Source organism: Paramormyrops kingsleyae, chromosome 22 (assembly GCF_048594095.1).
Source record: "Paramormyrops kingsleyae isolate MSU_618 chromosome 22, PKINGS_0.4, whole genome shotgun sequence".
Classification (NCBI taxonomy): domain Eukaryota; kingdom Metazoa; phylum Chordata; class Actinopteri; order Osteoglossiformes; family Mormyridae; genus Paramormyrops; species Paramormyrops kingsleyae.
The window spans coordinates 20,605,254-20,627,800 of record NC_132818.1 but is presented as its reverse complement, the minus strand read 5'-3'; the positions used below and the strand labels follow the sequence as shown (position 1 = coordinate 20,627,800).

Genomic DNA, 22,547 nt, shown 5'->3' with positions numbered 1-22,547 from the left:
TGGGATAGAACACATTCTGCTCCTTTCATCAAACCTTCCTGTTCCAAGCGCGTTGCTGTGTATGTGCGGCTGTTTGTGCCTGATTGTGTTACAATAACCTGTTAATGTGACAGACTCTGGTACATGTGCTTATGAAAATGAATACACATTACAATCTCGTTGTTTGATTATTTTTACTGTATCATTTAAATACCGTTTGTTGATTTGATGGGTACCTGAAATTCCTTTGACACAAAGAAGAAATATTGGCAGTAATATACATAGTGGCTACAACTAATTACAAAAAAATACGACTTGACACGACTGTAAAATAGAGTGGTTTTTTCCATATGAAGAATTAGAATTAATTTCATTCTCTGCTTGGATTCTCACAGAAATGGTCAGGTGCTTTATTTCTGCTTGAACTTCATCAGAGATCTTCGGTTAAGAGGCAGGCAGGGAACAAGCAGGGGGAAGGATTTCTGTCATAACGTCAAACCAGGAGCTGCCACTAGGAGGCAGTCAAGTCCATTCTGTTCAAATTTGACCATATAGGGTCTCAGCCCTTAGGTGGTGTCAGCTCTGCGGCAGTGAGATAAGACTCCGTGCCCCCACCCGCTTCCGTTCTTATCTGCCTGCCCTGCAATATCCCAGCACCCCCACCCCCTACCCTGCCCACTTGCTCTAAAATGTGATGGGTAGCTGAGCTTAAAAGAGAACCTGATAGTTTACATTATTTTCACATTTTTACAATGGGATACAGTTCACATAAGCTGATGTTTTCACAACTGACTCACAGCAATGTTCAGATAAATCTATTCAAAGATCTTTGTCAGACCAGGAACAGCAATGTGGACGATGCCATGGTGACCGTCGAGGCGTGGCGGGCTGGCTGGCTCAGTTCCGTGTTTCCAGCATCCCCTCCCTGACCCGCCAGGTCCAGCTGTCGCTGCAGTTGGGAGCTCGCGTACAGCACAGGTAGAGGCCCGAATGTTGCACCTCCTCATCGGGCGAAACCAGCTGCCCGTCCTGGGTCTCCAAGCTGAAGGTCTGCTCTGAGATCTGAGGGAGAGCAGTACATAGTGCACTGAGTTGACACTTCACGGCCTCAGGACAGGCGCGCTAACCAGGTCCGACAGGCACCTACCTGCTCGCTGATCCCTATGGCGATGTGTCCCACTTTCACTTTGTGGGTCTCACGGATTTTCAGACAGTGGCCTTCAAGGTCTTCGATATACACGTCCACCCCTGCATCCAACAGTCAAGGCAAGGGTGTGAAAATCCATGTGTCTTGGCAGTGCTCCTTTACAGAGTAACTACTTAAAAGATCTGCTGCTATAAATATTTAGCTCTATAAATCCATCCATCTCCCATAACTGCTTATCTAGTACAGGGTCACAGTGGGACTGGAGCCTATCCCATGAAGCACAGAGTACAAGACAGGGGACATCATACGCATCTTGGTCCCAGTCCATCTTCAGGTCACAAACTCACAATAACAATGTAGAGGCACCAATTCATCTAACTGCATGTTTCTGTAGGTTAAAACGGGGCGACACATGATGCAGGACTTGAATCTCCAATCCTGAAGGTGCTAACCCTACATACTGCTCCCTACATTTGTAATACTTAGTTCTGCATTTTGTATGAACCTCTCTCAAAGCTTTGAATTATGGTTGCATAAATATCTTTACCTTCAAAACAGCGTGGTGTTGGCCAGTTGGAGGACCCCAACCAGTCCTTGCTGAAGCTCCTCTGTCCCTCTGATTGGCTGTTGTAAGAGAAGACCCCGGAACTGAGGTCGTCGCTGTTGCTGACCGACCACCTGACCAAGTCCTACAAGGCAAGAAATTAAACGAGGTTCAGTTGCACAGCAAGTCACACACTGACGTCCCTAAACTTTCAGACGAGCGATTTGCTGTTCAATTTTGAAGGTAGAGCAACAGCGGCACCAACTGACCGGCACCGATTTGAACTAACCTTGTCACCGGGGGCAGGGACAGTATAGGAGGAAAAGCTGCTACTGAGACAGGATAGCATCTGTTCCTGGAGCTCGGGGGAGTGTGGCTGGGACAGACTGCTCAGGTAGAAGTCTGCAGAAAGAGAGAGACCACAGTGCTGTGTCTCACAGGCATGTAGCACAGTCTACTGCTGGAGCCCCTAATTCAGGTTCTCTCCAAATGCACCTGCTCTACCTTTTCAACTACACTGTTCCTTTTTGGAATAGGTCCTCAATTCATATTCATCATGTAGTCATCACTTAATGAAACCTCAGTCCTTGTCTTAGATGCTTTTATGAAATTACAAGGTAGAAGGCCTATAACAGAAAATGCATATATAGATATATATGTGCATCCAAGTTATTAAAATCTTTGCATTCCGGGATACACTGAATAACAAAAGGCCAGTTAATGGTTTTGGCCTTAACCTCGCCTGTAATAAAAGGCTAAGGTTCTTCAGCAGGTTGGCCATCTCTGCCGAAAACGTTTTGCCAAGCCTTCATTGCCGTGCCTTGACATGAAGGCTCACCTCTCTCCAGCTTCTGCAGCTCCTGCTCAGGCAGCGTGAGGACAGTTTCAGGCCGCTTGTTCTTCTGGTGTCCGGATTCCTTGGCCTGCAGCGAGACGAGAGGTTCCGGAGACGAAGGAGACAATACTGCATTGTCCTTCTCCTCTACGCTGTCATCCACATGCACCTTCTTCCTCCGGGATCTTAGAGGTTGCAGCACCTGCTCAAAGTGCTCTTTCAACGGGGCCTTGTCTGAAGTGAGCAGGCCGGATGGGATGGACCTGGATGCCACCCTAGAGCTCTCCATGAGCTCGCTTTTCTCTGGCTCCCGATAGTCTCCATGGACTGGGCTGGTGAGTCCACCCACTGTGAATGATAACCAACAAATTCACAGTAGGGTTGAGGTGGACTTAAACATCACCAGAGGTGGACAGTTCAGGTCCAGAAAGTAAAAATCCAGACCAAGATTTTGTTTCAAAAAGTCACAGTCACAGCGTACTCAAGTGGTTGGTTGAAACGAAATCTTGGTCTGGATCTGACCTGGACCTGAACTATCAACCTCTGAGCATCACAGAAGAATGTCTGTCTACCTAAAGGCAAAGTAAAGACCTCGCACACAACTCTTGTTAGGTAAACAAATTAATGAGAATGAGAAAAGTAGAGTTATTCTATAGCTGATTAGCATTGCCCAAGGGGGTATAACAGAATATGGGGGCAGGCTCTCACCTTCTTGCAGGGCTCTCATAGTTTTCTCTCTTAACTCTTTGGCGGAGGCTCTTTTGATTGGATCTTTAACAAGTCCCGCCTTGATTACATCGGCAGTTTCAGGCCTGCAGTCATGTGGGATTTCTCTTAATGGCGGCGCCTCATTGGCAATCTGAGGTTGGGGAAAGCAATGGTGAAGCTCCCTGCCAGACAGCCCGTAGTGAATAAAGAAGACCACTCCAGCAAATACAAAGAGTATGGGTTTGTAGACACTGCCAAACCTACTAACTGACACAAGGACATAACTTTGAGTTGATCAATGAGGGGGGGTTGAGGTCTCCACCCGTTTAAGGGGGTCCAGGGGGTTGTATTGGCTGGTTTTGATTATTGGGGGTTTACAACCCCCCCATCCCCCGTAATGTATGCCCAATAATTTATACAGTCACATGATATGCTGATGGTTGCTGCACCAATGACCCTCCTTCTCGAGCATGAATGCACAGGCCATTCTGCCGGTGCTCACCGTCAGACACAGCGGGTGGCTGTAGTACCGCGTCCATGGCGGGCAGCCAGTCAGCATGTGCAGGAGCACGCAGCAGCCGCTCCACACGTCTGCCTTGAAGTCGACAGCCTCCCCCCTGACCACCTCAGGGGCCATGTGGCTCTCCGTGCCCGGGAACTCCTCTCCTGCACCGGGCATCCAAAGATTGAACAAAAACCGTAAGCTTGACTCCTTGACCCTTTCGTTTAAAAAAAGCACAGATCAAGGAATCAGGGGGTGTGGCTTAATGGTTGAGGTATGAATGGATTTGAATGTCTGTGGATCTGGGAAAATCCAATAAGTTTAATTGTAGCTGTACTTTTCCAACCCATTGTAGTATTTTTTTAGATGAAGAAATATTAGCATCAATCAATCAATCAATCAGTCTATCAATCAGTCTGTCTATCTTGTATTTTGCCAGATCATTCTTTCAATGCCAATAACGTTCTTGACAGACACCTGGCCAAAATGGCGAGCTTTATGGCTACTACAATGATTCAGCAAAAAACTAAAAAGCAATTTAACACAGACAGACGTAATTTTGCTTACATTACGATTCCCGTTTTTGTTTCTCCTCATTATGGAACGTTTAATAACTGGCGCTGGGTTCTGAGCTGTTTCTAGTTACCTGCAGAGATCCTGGCGGTTTTCGCATTTTGCTCCAGCCTCTGAGAGTGTCCAAAGTCACAGAGGTACGTGTCCTTCCCATCTTCTGACAAGAGCATGTTGTCTGCTGCAGATGCAAATGTTGCATGTGGCCACGTCAGTGTTGAACTTTGTAGCATGATGTGGTGTTTGAGTCATGAGGCCATTGTTCTGTATTTCATGAATATACAAGTGGATGCCTAACATTTTTGGGTCCTGATGTTTTCTGTGGACTAATACCAGGAAACATACACAGCTCTCCAGAACTAAGCTTAAACAGCTCCAGAGTGTTCCAATTTTGATGACAGACACGAGCTTATACAACATAATTAATAATGTTATTGCATATTTAAAAATAATAGTAATGCATTAAGAATAGGCTGTCCATAAAACATCTGGAGCAGCAGAATTTAACTGCGTTATACAAAAAGCTATGAGATTTCGGTTAAGTATGTATTACATATGAATTTTGTATGGTACCTATATTCATATTTTTGCAGCTCTCTGTATGTTTATATGTTGATTTACCTTTGATGTCTAGATGCATGATTCTTTTCCTATGTAGGTCCTCGACGGCCTCCATAAGCTGGCAGTGGTAGTGAAGGGCCAGGTCCTCCGGGAGGCGCCCTCTCTGCTTCAGCAGCTTTCCCACAGAACCTGGGTCGGGGTGAGTCATAAGCTTTCTTCCTTGGTTTACGATGTTCAGTGGCGATTGGAGCAAAGCTGCCGTTTTCCATTACAAAACAGCCATTGTTTAACGCTAAAAGAAAGAAGCTGTCCGTGCTATTTTTAGGCAATTTGTTGATTTAATGGGTATGACTCATTTGCATGGAATTCATTGGGTAGCAGCAGGTCTCAGACGTAGGTCCAGTTTGGCAAGTCACGTGTTTTTCAGCCGTCCCTTGAGATTTTGCAGTTAACAAAGGACCTGGTCAGAGGAATGAGGTTTACCTGATTTAAGAGCCATGAAAAGGACCACAAAGGGACCCTCGCGGACAGCCCCGAAAAGCTCGACGACCCGCCGGGAGGTCAGGGCGCTCCACGAGCCCACCTCCTCGCTTCTGAAGCAGTCCAGGGGTATCTGCAAGAAATCAGCATTAGTCTGCCTTAGTGGGGTGCCCGGGGGCGGCATGGGCGGGGCCGAGCCGGGCCGGACATTACCTTTTTGGCGGCGCATTCGAAGCTGGTCCTCAAGTCCCGTACATGGAACACTTCACCAAAAGAGCCGTTTTGAATGTGGTTCAGCACCAAATAGTCCTTGTTCTCACGGTACTCGTAATCGTTGGGCTGGAGTTTCTAAACGGCAGAAAACGGAGCACAGGCTGTGTAGCACATGGGTTTGTTATCCTTACATAATATCAAATAATACAGAAATATGATTTATTCTAGACTGAACAAAAGTTAATAGCTACAGTAGTTGTCTTATGAGTCTCTCACCTCTTCGGGGTGGAAGAGGAGACCCTCATTGATCTTGACATTGGCTGTAGCGCCTTCGCTGTCAGTCTTTGCTTCCCGTTCCACCCCTCGGTAAAAGGCAGGGGCAAAGCAGCGGTCCTCCTGACTCACACTCCCACGGAGACCACGCAGAGCGAGGCTGCAGCAGAGGGGCGAGTCCGAGCCAGAGCTGCACTCCTGGCCGTAGAAGGACAGGTTCGGGAGGGCGCTGTGGCTCGTAGAGCCCCAAGGCAGGGTTGAGGATGAGGGACCCCGGATTTGAGCTGAGGAAGAGTAGACAGGCTTGATCTGTCCCTCCCATTGCAGCTCCGCCGTCTCCTGTATCCCCAAAGTGTGGGTGCTGTCGTTGTAGATGATGCTGGTTCTGCTGTTGCTGCTGATACACTCCGATTCTTCCTTCTGTTGCAAGACATAAACGACCCATAACTGAAGCATGGAGGGAAAATGGCTCCAGCGTTCTTGTCTCATCTTGAACATTCATCAGTTACACCCATTACTCTAGTGCCGCTGAATTTGCAGATGGGCCCTGGATGACTTGCAATAGACATGAAACTTGCAGCTAATTGCATATGAAGTTGAAATCTTAGAATATTAACACCTTTAGATTCATTATATTCACCTAGATTATTTTATCAATGACCTTCATGCTTATAGTTGCCTGGAAATACGTCAGTTACTCTTAGTTACTCTGACTACTTGACCACTTGACATCCCCATTACTTTAGTTTCTCTGTTATGTGGCTTTTATCGGGACTATAGTCTAATCCACACCTGGATCACCTGCAAAGCACTGCTGCTCTCCTGCTCTGGGACTCCTGAAGGTGTCCTCTGCCTCTGCCTCTGCCTCGGCCCCTTCTTCACATTCTGCTTCCTCCGTCGCTGTCTTCTGTCTTTTGTCTTTCTCCTGGAGTGCTGCTGGACCTGAGGGCTTGGCCGTTCTGTGGCACTCTCCTTACAGGCCACATTGTTGTGCTCTACCGAGACCCTGCAAAACATGACTTGTCAGGACTCGGCCCATCGGAACCCCACGTAAGGAATGAGAGACGAGAGAAGGCTAGTTTGAGTACAATGACGTTGGTAGTAGAGCGAAAACATGAGAAACAGGAATATGGAAGCAGGTGTCTCAGACCTGCTCTGGAAACAGCTTGGAGAGGCAACATAGGGGCGTTCCCAGGAGCTTGGGCTGAACTCTTGTTGTCCTTCACCTGGAGAACATCAATACATTGAATAATTTTCCAAATTTAACAATTTGATCAAAAAAGACCCATTTGAGATAAGAAGGCACATCTCCATTTCCATTATGCTACTTACATTCTGCCTGAGCGATGAAGAGTGACAATTTCTCCTGGATCAGCTGACCGGCACTTATGTGATCAGCAGTGCCGCGCATTAACACTTTAGACAGCAGGGGAGGAATCTTGCTGGGCTGCTGGTCAACCTCACACCTCTTCTCCTCACTGCCTGTCACCTGCTTTAGGCTGGAACCCACTGCAAACAGGCCACTGTGCTCCTTGTGGCCCCCAGTGAAAGGCATAGTTGAGTTGAGGATCCTGTTCCGCACAGCCATTTCTCCTCCCTGTGGCCTGGGCGTGGAGAGAGGTGCACCTCAGTGAAACTGCAGCTGTCAGCAAGTCTTGGGTGCTTTAGCGGGGCTCCGATTCCCGGGGATTTGACTGAGATCATCATCATCATCATTCACACTGCCAACTGACATATCTGTATGACTAATAATGCTTTTCTACATTGACGAAAAGAGCCGTAATTCTATACTGCCAAGTCAGAGCTCGGCTAATACGTTCATGTTGTGGGTATCATTTTCTCATTAAGAAATCAATACCAACTTTGACAGTTGAGCACCCATCTGCTCCACAATAAAGAAACTCATTCACAGGCAAATCTGACCGGACACCTGCCATTTCAAGGACCAAGCAGAACCTGTGGTCACAGGAGGCTTCATGGTGAGATGCTAACAGTAATTGAAAAGTAGAAAAAAAAAAAACCCTCAGAGATCTAGTGTAGCGCAACACACCTGTTTGAAGATGTGTGCTAGTTGTTATCAATCGAGCTTTTATGTCCTTCTCGCCTTGCTTATACTTTTTAGTAAGAAGCACGTAACCACAACGGGCAGACATTTGACACCAAAGTACACAATCACCTGGAAGCCAGGCAGATTGTTCTCTAAATTATACCTAATACCACACATCAGCAGAAACAGAAAGTTGGAGAAGGCTGGCCTTGTTGTAAAAGAGAAACATTAATAGTATATAAGGATCTCTTTCTCAAAACCACCTGTCATAGAGTCTGGGGCTGAGCACTGGGCACGTCTGCAAGTCGCCGATAGATCCGAGTGTGGCACCCATATTATTTATGACCAGCATTTCTTGCTATTGCTTCTGATGTAGGGGAAGAGAGTCGCATTTAGACTGGACTGGGCTACAAGAGAGTGTGAGGAGTGCACACCCTGTAGCAGAACGTATGAAACCGGCGAAAAAGTCATAGAAACCAATTTAAACATCTTGAAGGTAACAAAAAAAAATACAAAACTTGCAGGGACAACTAGTGAGAGAAAGCGAGGGGTGCAAACATAACTGCTAAAATCTGCCATTTCAAATAATAATAATAATTAATAATAATAGTACATTATTGTTATTACTATTTCAAAAAAAGCAAAGATTGCATGGGGGCATTGCATGCGATTACAGTTCAGAAATGACTGCCCGCTGTTTGCAGGTAACCAAACCCATTATCTCCACCTAGTTTCAGACACCATACAGTCAAAATAAGACTAGCTGTACCCAAACGTCACATGAGCAAGAGAAACGTGCCACAACCTCAAGCGGTGACTCCGGAGTGACAGCAAGACCTCAAACGATTAAAACGGCCCCCTAGAGGTCGACATTATGTGACGGAAAAGCCCTGTGGGTATCTGCCCCACGCCGCTTCAGAGGTGACAGAAAACACTCCAAAACAAATGCTGCTCAGCTGAACAGACCGGACCGTCACATCGTAGATACACGAAATGCTCGTCTATCTTAACTTGGTCCCTGTTTTCCTTGGTGTAAAAAAATGAAAACAACCATGGAAATGCATAAGAAAAGGGCATTTTCTCAGTTACACAGTGCAGCTTGCATTTTCCCTCAGATTTCCAGGAGAAGAAAAAGCTAAGCTAAACACACCTATCTCTCCATTCTATTCGCGTGCACCAGCTCGCTGCTTGTTCACAAGCTTATTTGCTTCCTACTTTGTACTGCATCAACTGCAAATCAGCTTTGCTCTCTCTCACAAAAACTACACCACCACCATTACGGATCACAAACCTACTTTTACAGAAGCATCTTCATAAGCGTTGCTCCTGCTTCCTCAGTAGAGAGTCTCCTCTTCCCCCTGCCTAACTCAGCTTCTCTCTTTTCCCCGCTACGGTCCTCGTTTCTGTGTCTGCTGATCCGGCTGGCACTCGGCCAGCTAAGCTGGGTATGAGCTGGCGTTCTCATTGGCTGGAGGCGATTTACAGGAAGGCTACCTCCATTTCCCAGCAGCCCCTCCCTCCCTGCTTCAGGGCTGACTGAGACAAGCTTTGCCTTGCACTCCTTTCTTATGTACAGTACTGTGCACAAGTCTTAGGTAGTAAAAGAAATATTAAACCTATTTATCTAAGTAGCAAGTGCACATTTGCTTAAAAACACACGAATAACATTAGAACATATGCAAATTAAGAGTAACAATAAAAACTGCTAAAAATTTCTTCTGTTCTTCGCAAAGGTACTTATATCTTGTTGGATGGCTTCAGTTCCCAAACCCCTCCTCAGGGAGACCCCAGCCATTCCATGTATTTATGTATTCCATTCATTCAATAAGTTAAGAACAGTCAATGAGATGTTAATTATCTACACAAGCTGTGCTAGTGGTCAAGTCAAAAAACACTGGATATATTGGATGGCTGCTACAAATTATGGTGCGGTTTTAGCAGGAGTTTTGAAACGGCTAAGCTGACACACTTTAACAGACATAACATCATAGTTTTACACCAACATGAAGATCATTTTCTTTGACTAAGACTTTTGCACAGTATTGAATGCATCTATGAACACTGTAGGTTTTCTGGACAGGTCAAACTGAACCACATTTACGTCTCTAGTTGACTTTAAATTGTCAATATGAGTTTTATAAAAAAAAAAATATCTAGTAAATATATGGACTACAGTGAGTTTAACTGTGCACAATGGCAAACAAAATATCTGTCAAGCCTACCAGCTTCTTGTGGTTTCAGTTCAGTGATACTTTCTGACTGAGTGGAGTTAGCACAAACATTGTCTCCTGTCCACTTATGAATCCTTACACCTTCTTTCCTGAAATGCAACTTTCTATGACTTTATCCTTCATGATTAAGCATTTACTATAAACACCCAGCCTGACAGGACCCAAGGCATCTCCAGACATGTCACTTTGGCTAAACTGTTAACTAAACAACCAAGACCCACAGCACATTAGAAAGTTGCATGTAAAGTCTTTAATCACACTTTAAGTATCAGTATTTAAAACTTATCATAGTCAAACCACATGAGAAGAGCATGAGAGTATGTTTCTCATTCTTATTTCCCGGAAGATCATCTTTTTTATGCTGTGGTTGGCACCTGATAGTGTTTTGCACGACAAATAGGAACACGTCTTCTGTAAGCCTGCGCAGCTGCAGTGAGCAGCAAGAAAAGCATGCAACTCTTGCACCTAAGACTTCACCTCAAGTGACCCATGGCAATTAAATATATCGTGCAAATGCAGAATTTATGCTGACAATATTTTGATATGAGAAAGACTGGATGTGACTCAACAACCAAAAAAGCAAAATCCTAAAATTCAAACTCAACTCAGGATATATTTGATGAAGCACTTGAATGCATCTGTTGTCATGCAATGAAAATTAAATCCTATATTAGTAATGCATTCACCTGCAAGCAAAGAACCTAAAGCAGGTTTGTGCATGCTAAACTTAATCAAAAAGAAAATAACTAGTGAGAGAAACTGACGTGGCCGCATAGCTTGGTAAGTGGAAGTAGCTATCCTTGGGGTCTTAGAGAAACAGAATGAGTAAAAAAAGAACTGCTGAGACAATTTTGCAGAGAAACGCCTGAGATTCTCATAGAATGGAGCCAGTGTCTGGGTCCTCAAGAGGCCCAAACAGCTTATTTGAAAAAGCCTGCAGTGAAAGGAATATGGACACACACACTGACTCATACAGGCCACAGACCTCTGAGTCATCCATGCCCAGTTAGTCTTCCTGCATTCTTCTGGCCCGGAAAAGCGGCATCCTACTTCTGCTTTTATACAGGCCCGTGTCATTTTAAACCCCTACACACGCGCCTTTTCACTGCAGGAGGCCTGACATCATCAGCGGACAAACCTCTTACAGGCTTATCCCTGGCAGCGTCTGAATGCCTGGATTGATGAGCTCTGTGTTCAGTGGAGCTTAGTTATCCATTTGACTGACAAATTTTACTGAGCTAATGCCTGTAGCCATATTTAGCATCTCTAGAATTGTTTATAAATGCCTTTGCTACTAAATTTAGCGTAAAACCATCATGAAGTTCGCTTAAATTATCTATGTAATATTTTTGTTAAAAGAGTACTAATAGCATCATCTGCTGATTGAACAAACTCATATACATATGAGAAAATGTTAGTGTAGGAATTATCTGGAAATCTCCAACATTGTGATCTCATCTTCATCCAAGTCAAAACAATAGACAGTGCAATTTATCAAACAATAAAAGCAACATTTTACATTACCATGGCTTTACTGAACAAATGGTTTTAAACAATCAAGGTCATGGATGGAAAAAGTATGAACCTCTAGGATAATGTCCTCTGAAGTCAGGTATTCCATAAAGAAGAAAACCTACGCAATTTATATACAATCAAGAGGTCAAGCAAGGTTCCAGAAGACCTGAAATGAAGAGCAGCTGAATCTCATGAAACTGGAAAGGATTTTTAACGACTTCATTCTCCATTGGTCCACAGTCAGACAGGTTACGAATGGAAGAAATTCAGCACCACCGTTTTTTTCCTAGTAGTGGGTGTCTTACAAAGATCGGTGCAACAGCAGGCTGTAGGATCTTCAAAGTGACAAAGAACCCTACGGCAGCAGCTAAGCAGATTCCCTCCCAAGGTTTCTTCCTTCTCGGGAGTTTTTCCTTGCCACTGTCGCCTATGGCTTACTCACTGGGGGCTTTGGGTGGGGATGCTGTAAAGCGCTTTGGGACAATGTAATGTTGTGATAACACGCTATACAAAAATAAATTTGTTTGTTGTTGTATCTGCAGGCATCTTTTGCACTTGATAACATCTGTGTATGTGAGTCTACCGTAAGAAAAGAAGAGTGTTTATGGGAGGTTATCACAGAGGAAACCACTGTTCTACCCATCTCAGCCTAGGTTAAGATGACCTGAATGTTCCATAACAGTACTAGAGCAATATGCTGGGGACACTGTATATTTTTGGCAAATATACACAGTGTTATGTTTGGTGAAAACTATATATTACAAACTGACATCAAAGCCTGATCCTAAGCATGGTGTGGGGCTGTTTTGCTACCCTGGGGTCCAATGAAATCCATGTTGTACCTGGAGATTTTACAGCATAATATCATGGCGTCTGTCTGTGATCTTGAACTTAAAAGAAGTGGGAACATGCAACATGATAATGATCTACAACAGTGTTTCCCAATCCGGTCCTTGGGTACCCACAGACAGTCCAAGTTTTTGCTCGCTGGGAGGGAGCAAAAACATGGAATATCCGAGAAAAAGGGGCTGTACCCTCAAGGGTCTGCCAATTGTACCCTTAGCTGTAGGTAATTGTACCTTTTAAGGTATAGAAATGGGCTTTGAGGAACATTTCTATACCGGTTATGGTACATTATCTTGTTTGCACCTTTAAGATGTTCCTCAGAGTCAATTTCTGTACCTTAAAGGTAGAGTTACAAGGATACAGCCCCAGGAACAAGCAAAGGTACAAATTTTAACCATTTTCTGAGTGTGTGTAGGTCCCCAAGGACCGGGTTGGGAAACACTGATCTGGAAGAAATAAAATGTCTGAGAGAGAAGAAACTCCATATTTCAAAGTGACCAAATCAGAATTCTGACCGAAATCCAACTGCAATGCTATGTCATATAGGGGAATTGTCACATCCTGCCTGCTATATCTATTTGTCCCTCCTGTATCCTCCCTAGCATTACCCTACCAAGCCACGCCTGTTACTTGTTTGCCTTACCTCTCATTCCTAACCCTCGTGTTAATCACTCCCAGTTGCCTCTCGTTAGTTCCCTCGTTTGTCCTGTATATATGTGCTTCCCAGTCCTGTGCTCCCCTGTCCAGTCATTAACACCACTCCTCCTGTGCCCGCCCTCTCATTTTGATCGCTTGTGATCGTGTTATTGTACAGTCCTTGTTTGTTTGCATTCAATATACCCCTTTTAGGTTGCCAACTAAACACCTGCCCTCCAGTCATTCATCCTGCATGTCAAATTCAAATTTTATTTGTCACATAGCAATCATACACAGTATTACTTGCAGTGAATTGTTATTCTTGACAGCCTTGGGTCGTGACAGGAATGATCTAAAATATAAACTAACTGCTATGCAGGTCTGACGTGCAGCTACTGAAAACATCCGGTTGACGTTACTGACAATAAGAGTCCATGTAAGGGCTCACTTGCTTTCTTCAACAATTACCTTGATTACTTAAACAATTTGTCTAATGAAGTCATGCCAGTGTAAAACACCGTATGTGTTGTTTGTCAAATAAGACTAGTATCTATTATAAACGATTATTAATAAGATACGAATAAGATTTTACTTAACCTAGGTGTAATCTTCAAACATGACACCATATGATTGCGTATGACAATATCCCTTAAACTAAAATCTATGTACACCTGCACGTCCAAGTCTTGTTTATAGCGTAACCAATCCGATTATTTACAAAACTAAACTCACATGCTGTATTTTTAACTACTGCCTAAAGGTCCAAAAAAATCGCTGTACTCGTACATTTTAATATTTGACTTCCGCTTTATAATAGCCGCCATTTTAGGGAGTCATTAGTGTACAGTAATAAAATCTTTAGCACGTGCTTTATAAATACTATCTATTTAAAAGCTGTCAAGTGTACTTACCCTAGTTCTTAGTCCTTGTGATGCGTTTGAAATCGTCCCTTACGATTGTCCGAGAAACTTTCTTGAGGATACGCGGGGGGTTACGTCACCACGGGCGAATAGAAAGACGTGAACTCCGGGCAGAAAGGAAAGCGAAAATATGCCAGAAGACGCCCGTGTATTGCAGGAAGAAATTGTGTTTATTGCGTACACGATGCCTTACCAATCTAACAAGAAGTTTTTCAGATAATTGCAGAATAACATTAATTCTAGTAAAATACCACAGCCTGTTTTTGGAACCACATGGGAAACGGCATCAGTATAGTTTTAGGCTCAGTTCGCCCTCAATGAGAAAGCAAGCTCATTTTCAATAAAAAAGTATAAACGAGCTGAACTATATCAAACTTGGTAATGCTTGAAACATGTCATTATAACTGACTCCATAACTGTACATAGATTTGAGAATATGTACTACCATGCAAATAATTAAGTTACCCTGTAGCCTGCATTCGTGGGGAAAAATACCTATTCGGCGTCGTTACCGTTTATGAAAAGCATTTTAGTCAAACGGGCGCTTTAAAGGAGGCATATATTTCATAATTATGGAGATTAACAGAAAATGTATCTTATTTTTTTCTTAGGACACAAGTCACACTATCAAGATAACTGAAACTTAATTTCCTTCTCAGAATCACAATAATATTACAATTCCCGATAGCTGAAGCTATAACCAAGTAAATTCCGAATTCATTTTAATCTTCGATTAAATGTTTATATTCAATAAATTTCTATTAATGCATACAGTATAGCGCACTCTTGTGCGATTGTTTTGTCAATTAATTGTGCTTGCATCCTTTTCCCACTTAGCAATTAAGTGATTTATTCACTTATTTTAAAACGAAAGGAAGAAAATTATCAAAAGATCAGAATGTGTGCAGTTCTACTAGTTAGGGACAAAATAAAAACGTTTCCCATATATCTCGTTCTTATGCACCATATGAACACTAGGGGGCACTAAGATCAATAAGAATGAAAAAACTAGCAAACGACGTACTTTATTGTGAGCACGTATATTGCACATGCGCAGACGCTAGGTACCAGTCGTGTACGTCAAATCCAGTTTACCAGTGTTCATGTGAAGATTTTGAAAATATGCATTTGCCCTTCTTTGCTGGTAGCAGTTTCTGTTTAATTGTATGTAGTTCATACAACACCCCCCCCCTACCACTTAGGAACGAAGGTCTCGCATACGAAGAAATATGCCTTGAATTAAAGGCAAATAATGTGAGATTGCACTCGTAATTATATAAGTAATTTAAAAGGCATAACCATTTTTATTTGTAATGCTTTCAGTACAAACAGATATTGTCCCCGACATCTGTGATCGATTTACACTCATGGAAATGCACCGGCCTCGAAATGTTAACCTTAAATACTGGAAGTAAGGATTAAGTATTCATAACAAATAATACACGGTATTCATCAGTGTCACTGGATTAGTGATACGGGCAGTTAGTCGAAAATCTACTGGCATTTGACTAATCACAAGAAAGTAAATATTTTAACCGCCTATTAGATTTTAAACCAGATAATTAATACAGACTTGTAGACAGTTCCATAATTTGGCTAACTTACAATGGACAATAAGGAATGATACAGGCTATACTGATTCAATCTTGATTCCTGAAACCAGTTGTGAAAATTCAGAAAGTATGCTGAGCTTAACGGAACGGATGATTGGTGGCAGCACAAATCAATTAAACGGTTTCTGAGCTTCAATTGGACATTGGTGTCATGACGTCACTTTAGTGGGCGTTCCCCAGGCATTATGGATAGGCCAGACAGGGAGTGAAGGCAGAGGAGTTGCAGTAGAAAAAAAAATGGCTGAGAGATTCTCTCGTTTCAACGAGGACCGCAGTTACCAGGTAAAACTGTTTGTGAATGAGTTAAGCAAGCGGTACGTTAAGGTATTATACCTTGCTGTGAAGTTTAGAATGTAAAAGAAGAAATCTATGTTAAAAATGCACGCCTGTGGGCTGCCTTAAATGAGCTGTAATACAAGCCTGCTAGCGGACTAAAGCGTTAGCAGTAAATAGTTAATCCTTTAAAATCAGCAGCCTTGCGTTAATTTGTTGCAACAGGTAATGCATTATGAGCTAAAACCCAGAGAAATGTATGAGGAAGTTTTCTTGTGCTTGCAGTTCGCTGTCCGGGACGGGAATGTGTGGAAACCGGTTTAACCATGTTACAGTAGCACTGAAAATATTTCGGGTGTACAATTATATTTTGTTCCTTTATGGATGATACAGACTGGTTGGTACAGTGTGGAATTGTTTGGTGTACAGAAAGGTCCTTCGGTGACACTTTCTTCTCGAAGTAATATAGAGATGCTTTAGGGAAGAGGTCCGCTGCATGTAATGAAACAATGGCTGTAACAGAAGGGGCTATGGACAAGACGATGGATGGTCTTGTTGTCCTCAGTTTTTTTTAGTTCAGTTTTTGTAGGCACACGTATATTTCATCAGGGCATTTTTAAAAAGTGTGTTCTGGCTAGTTTAGCGTTCTTCATGGAATAACACGATATAGTGTAAAATCCCGTTTTAATGGCCATCTGTGTCGATGTTTTGGACCTGTCGAAATGCTGTGGGAAGACCCGCATTCCGTCATTTGTATCCAAACCTGATATGCTTAATTATTCTGTCTAGTTATGTGGCCAACTTGTCTAGGTGCTTTAGTCAAATGCAGTTGGAGCTTTCTTTGGCAGAAAAACCACTTTCTATTGTGTGAAATAGCAATTTAGGAATGTTTGTTTAAAAAAATAAAAAAACTCAGGAAAATGATATAATTGGTGAAATCACGCGTAGGAATGCTTCTGCTGTGTTTGTGGATTGCTCCATTGGGACAACTTTTGTGTTTTGAAAAATATGCTCACGTAATGTTCATGCAGGGGAAAAAAATGTGGTCATGGTTGACAGTTGTTCTTTTGCTTGTTGCTATTGGACGCCCCGCCTCTCTTCTTCTGTGTTTTTGAAGGACTTCCTGTGTCGTTTGCTCTGATTGGTCGGCTGGTGTTTGTCAGACAGGAACATGTGCTTGGGTTAGGACACATGAGAAAGCTCTACCTCAAAATGAATGGCGCACTTTGTCCCAGAAGGAATAATAATAAGAACAAGCTTTTTTTGTTTTGAGTAGGTTTGCTCATGTATAAAGTGGATTGTTTGTGAGAAGTCCTAGTATTTAAACAATCCATGAGTGCGGTATTTGAAATATGTTATTCAGATTCATAGTGCTTTGTTTATCCCCAAAGGGAATTTTTTCCCATAAATAACAGAATCACAAGGTAGGCATAAAGATAGACAAAACACAGAATTACAGATGACAAAAATATATTTGTACAAATATGCAAAAAACTGCAGTACTAAGCTAGATTTTTAAAAAGCTACAACTGAAATATATTTTTATTGTGCAAAATAAATGTAAATGTGCACTATGATTTGCTTCAGAGCAGGAGACTCCTATTCCGGCCCACAGAGGACTCATTTTAGATGGTTATTCCCATGGGTAGGATTGACCACCTGTAACGATCCTTATTGCAGAGGAACTAAAGGATCCTCTGATTGAAAACGCTCTGTCATCAGACCAGTAGGGTGTGTAGAGGGTGAGTAGTGTTGTCCATATTGTTGAGCAGTTTGTGCAATATCGTTCTCTCCACAACCAACTCTAGTGGCTCCAGAGCAGTCCCCAGCACAGAGCCAGCCTTCTTATTCATTTCTTCCAGCTTCATAGAGTATCCATCTCTGATACCATCACCCCAACAGATGGCTGCAAAGAAAATTGCATTTGCTGCGACAGACTGGTAGTGGTAGGAGATATGCAACATCTTGTTGCACACGTTGAAGGACCTAAGCATCCTCAAGAAGTTGTGTACCGCCACGGCCAATCTGCCACCACTTTTTAAATAAAAACTTGCAGTTCCATGGAATCAAGGCTTTGATGTTCTCGGTTATGTAATGCATTTCCTTCAGATGTACTCAGAAAACAAATGTCTGGCGCAGCGTGGAGCTCGCATGATTGCAGCTGTCATTCCAGACTGCTGCTTGGTCCAGCTGGGAGCTGCGAGGGTCAGGCTGTTTCAGTTGGGTCATGTTTACTCCCCTTCATTCAACCAAGTCTATTGTTCATGATGCGACATAAGTCTAATACCGTAGAATGGAAAAGTTTGATTGGTGCCATTGTTCTCGTTGAGTGTGTCCAATATTCAAGATATTAGAGGTAATCCTTTCAATTGATGAGTAGTGTTCTGACTGTGTCCCAGAGACCTGGTTTAATAGTAGGGACTTAAGATTGATTTTATTCTTTCTAATTAAGGCACTTGGCCTATATTATTGTAAAGGCATTAATTTTAGAGCTAACTCCTGTAATATTTTTGGGGGGAGACTGTGCCTTAGTGGCAAGCATTAGTCTCCGTAAGACATGTGCTTGAAAACCATACAGTTAAAATGCATAACTTTCCCTAAATAGCAATGGCTGTAACCGCTGTCCTTTGGTCACTCTAGGTTCTCAAGCGCACTGATGTGGTGCGTAATGTTTACCATGTACCGCAAGCTCAAAGCCACGCCACCCCGAGCCGCTCACTGGAAAATGATTGCAGTGTCTTTACCTTTCATGGACTGGAAACATAGTAATGTTCTTCGGCTGATTTGAAATTCCTTGCAGCAAGCTCTGAAATGGATTAAATCGGTTTGTAATACTTGCCCCACATTAGGATGTAGCGCGCTCTGTGTATTGCTGCTAAGCTGGACTTTGTACGACTTTGCATAAAGTGCATAAATGAGAAAGTCATATGTAAGCTACGAATTTAATATGTAAGTCGGAGCTTGCAGCCTATTTATTTGTATCGTTGAGGGAGGCTTGTCGTGTTCCCCGTGGGGGGGGTTGAGTTTAGTTGAGTCGATCCTTTAGGCCAGCTGTTCCCAGCCTGCAGCTCTCTAACACCCTGGAGGCAAACCCCTAGTGTGGATCGATGGCTCAACAAGAGCTGCTGCTTCATACCGGAAGTAATGGGAGAGGCTGGGGAATGTATTTTGCATGTCTAACTTTGGCGGGAGCTTGTAACTTTTTATTTTAGCTGAATACTCAGGGATGGGTGAGAATCTGGTAGGGGGTGTAATGATAGAATGATACCTTTCCCTAATGAAACCTGGTAGAAGTATTTGTGGCCTTGTCTTACTATTTGAGATGCACGATTAGAGATGATCGGTATTGGATGATACAGCAATAATTGGCCAGTGGTTAAGAATGAGCTGATATTTATGTCAGATAACTTTCTTTAAAATGATGTCCCATATTGCTTTGCCTACCCGCATACTAAACGGTTAGACAAATGTCCGCTGTGTGCAATTATTTTAACTTTAGCAAAAACGATGTTAGAAGTGCACTTTGCAAACATTGCTCTGCTAAAATTTCACGACTGGGATCAGCATTTCAACACAAGAAATTTAATTGCTCACCTTAAGGCGAAGGGCAAAGAGTTTCTGAAAAAATGAATCCATTCCAATGAAGAAGGCTGCAGTACTGTAGAATAACGCTAGTCTGTCAATAACGCAAGCATTTAGTAGCAAAAGAAAATTCAATACAGACAGTGCGAATATATACTCGAATATATACAAAATATTACTCGGAAAATTATGGCGTTTCATACTTGATGATCAGCCCTTTGTTATAAATGTTATATACGGTGTATAGCATTATAGAATAAGGCTTTGCGACTGTTGTTGTGTGCCAGTGTTAACGTTAAAGGGTGTCATTTAAGCAGAACCTCCCAAACAAACGATATCATTATCGTTGACAGTTTTCAAATCAATTTACTGTCAGTATCGGCAGGACATTTGCTCATCTGTGCATCACTACTTACTATTGTTACCAGTGAAAATACATATTTTGCCCCTAAGTTTGGAGAATTCTTTTCATTTATTGAGATAAACGATTGCTTGGCCTCAAACTCTAATGATAGGAACTTGGCCGCAGGATTTGGATCATCACAAACCACAGCAGGAAGGTGTAACTGTCACAAGCAGTTGCTATCTGGAATCCCCCAGTGTACTGCGCTAGGGCCAGTGGCCAGGACCTCCAGAAGTCATATAGGTTTCTGCTTGCTGGCACGGCACTCGAGGGGGCTTGGGGGGTCCTGTGGTGTAACCGGGTCCTGGCAGACCTTCGTGAAGTTGCATGTGGGTGTTACACTGAGATTTGATTGCTGTCGCCCTTGACTGTGAAATATCTACTTGTGTATTGGGAGTAGGGAATGTAGTAATGTCCACAAGGGAGCCGAGATGCCCCTTGTAGCTGGGAGGGAGGGGTTCAGCATTGGCCTACCATAGAGTTGAATGTTGTCATTTAGTTTAATTCCTGAATAGTAATGTATTTTTTTTTTTTTTTTTCCGGCTGGACTTAATGCTGACTTTTGGCTTGTATGCATGGCGTTTTACTCAGATTGATACAAGATAGCCGTCACAGATACAAGGATAATTATACTTTGCCTGGGCTGTTTGTTTGTGAGCCATAAATAGCTTTTGGAGAAAGTGTCTGCTAGATGCATCCGTGTGAATGGGCGGGTCATGAGAGCACTCCTAACTTTTGAGAAACAGAAACGCGATTTGTGCGAGCACGCTGCCTCTGTGAGCACGCTGCCTCGGCGAGCACGCTGCCTCGGCGAGCACGCTGCCTCGGTCTCTGTCACGATATAAATCCTTTTTCTCTCTCTCTCTCTCTCTCTGCAGGGGGGCAATCACTTTGACCAGTATGAAGAGGGTCAGCTGGAGCTGGAGCAGGCCTCACTGGATAAGCCTATCGAATCGGTAAGACCCCTGCCCCCACTGAAAGGACACGGTGTGTGAGGATGGCTGGCAAGGACCCCCACGCACCCACCACACTGAGTAGTATTGCTCCGTTATAAATAGCCCCCAATATCCAGCCAGCAGCTCTGAGAATTTTGCCCCTTTATCATGGCAGTCAATGCATATGTTGCCCTCTTTCTCCAATCTCAAGTCGTAATTTCAGGAACTAAGTTTTTTGGAATGTATTCAGGTAACATTAAATTGGTTTTTGGTGGACCATCTGTGTTCTATCTGACTGTGGAAGAGGCAAGTGATTAATGCCATTAGTATTAGCATTTCAGTGATGGTGTATCGGGCGATTCCGAATCTCCCTAAACCCTCTCTGTGGAACCTTTGTTCCCTGATGGACACCTGCACCATTTATAATTCTATTTGGAAATGTTGCAGCCTAGCAGAAGGAAGGGATGCAGATGCAGCCTAAAAATGGCTCGCCTCTGAAAGCCAGCCAGAGCTCTTACCCGCCACGTCCTGCCCTAGGAAATCAGAGGTGTGTAATTTGCAGTTACCAGGGGTTGAGCTGCGACAAAGGGTGATTTCTTCTTTGACACTGCGCCAGTGTGTCTCCTTGATTCGGAAGACCTGCTGCCTTCCGCCTGTGGCATCTGATTCATTTAAAAAAAAAAAAAAACATGCACACTTTCATTGGCCCACTTCTGCTTGGTTTTTGAAAGCCAGAGATCTCAAACCCAAGAACCCAATATCCAGTCCAGGGCATGAGAGCAGAGTTAGCAGTATGGAAAACATAAATACTGCCTCAGTGACACTGCTTGCGTTTGCACAGGAGGGTCCCTCGATCTTTCTCTCACTTTATCTTCCTTGTCCCCTTGCTCTCATTTTCTCTCCCACCCTCTCTGTTCCCCCCATACACTATGGTTCTGTCTCTCTCAGGCTAAATGCTCTGCCTGTGACTCTCTTGCATGAAGACACTCTACATGAGAGGTGTCAAACTCCAGTCCTGGGGGGCCGGAGCGCTGTGTAGCTTAGTTCTTTCCCTGTTCCTTCACAAATGATTCAGCTTAAGAGCTGTGTGGTAGTTAGGACAAGGAGGTGAATCAGGAGTGTTAAATGAGGGGAAGCCCAAAAATGTGCAGGGCTCCGGCCCCCCAGGACTGGAGTTTGACACCCCTGCTTTACAGCAGTCCGGTCCTTGGGGATCTGCAGGAGAAGGATTGGAAAACGAGGACCGGATTGGAAAACTCTTCTACACGGTGCTGGTGCCTTTCACTGTAGAAAAGTAACCAGTCAGTCCAGCTCCTGTGGTGTGTCACTTGTCGCTTGGTCACGCCGGAACCTGGCCAGCGAGCCTGTTTTTAGCAGTGCATTGGGGGTCAGGACAGCTTGTGCTGCCATCATAAGCCTCAGGAAGCCCTTTCTGAGCCTAGTGGTCAATGAGGGACCTCGGACACCTGCTGTTGTACCGTTTTACACTCTGTCCGGCTCCTTACGCTGGAGACCATTCTGTGTCACCAGCCTTTTTACTGGTTCCTAATGCTGCTCATTTAATTAAGCTCAAAGTAATATTATGAGCCGTTTCTCTCCTGTGCACATATTCCATTTTTGCTTGCTTTCATACTTCATTTTTTTATGTTAAAGTTAAACCAAGTGCCATTGCAAAGTTGTAAAATGGGACACTTGCGACATTGCAGCACTTGCCGGGATTGGTGGCCATCCGAT

General features: G+C 43.5%; 2 protein-coding genes across 8 annotated transcripts in view; one reads left to right on the top strand and one right to left on the bottom strand.

Moving 5' to 3' along the window:
• Positions 1-159: 159 nt before the first annotated feature.
• Positions 160-14,135, bottom strand: LOC111855960 (mitogen-activated protein kinase kinase kinase 14-like). 4 transcript variants are annotated; one of them, XM_023835508.2, is made up of 16 exons: positions 13,999-14,135; positions 7,145-7,416; positions 6,963-7,038; positions 6,605-6,818; positions 5,816-6,232; positions 5,540-5,674; positions 5,330-5,459; positions 4,907-5,035; positions 4,362-4,466; positions 3,716-3,879; positions 3,214-3,364; positions 2,509-2,853; positions 1,960-2,072; positions 1,674-1,815; positions 1,127-1,227; positions 160-1,041 (listed from the first exon to the last, which is right to left on the bottom strand). In XM_023835508.2, the coding sequence occupies exons 2-16, from the start codon at positions 7,398-7,400 to the stop codon at positions 877-879; spliced, it is 2,643 nt and encodes an 880-aa protein (XP_023691276.1). In that variant the 5' UTR covers positions 7,401-7,416; positions 13,999-14,135; the 3' UTR covers positions 160-876. The 4 variants fall into 4 exon arrangements, with proteins under 4 accessions (XP_023691276.1, XP_023691278.1, XP_023691277.1 ...); XM_023835510.2 differs by having other exon boundaries at positions 6,614-6,818; XM_023835509.2 differs by lacking the exon at positions 13,999-14,135 and adding an exon at positions 9,155-9,462.
• Positions 14,136-15,803: 1,668 nt separating this feature from the next.
• Positions 15,804-22,547, top strand: part of LOC111855915 (G patch domain-containing protein 8-like) — a 30,131-nt gene continuing 23,387 nt past the window's right edge. For 2 of the 4 annotated variants that reach the window (XM_023835410.2, XM_072705050.1), the window contains exon 1: positions 20,817-20,834. Coding sequence is in view for 1 of the 4 variants with exons in the window: in XM_023835409.2 (XP_023691177.1) it covers positions 15,858-15,902; positions 20,757-20,834 (123 nt within the window). In the remaining 3 variants the exon portion in view is untranslated. Of the gene's footprint in view, positions 15,903-20,756; positions 20,835-22,547 lie in introns of those variants that run through there. The other 2 variants (XM_023835409.2, XM_023835411.2) reach the window with 2 other exon arrangements.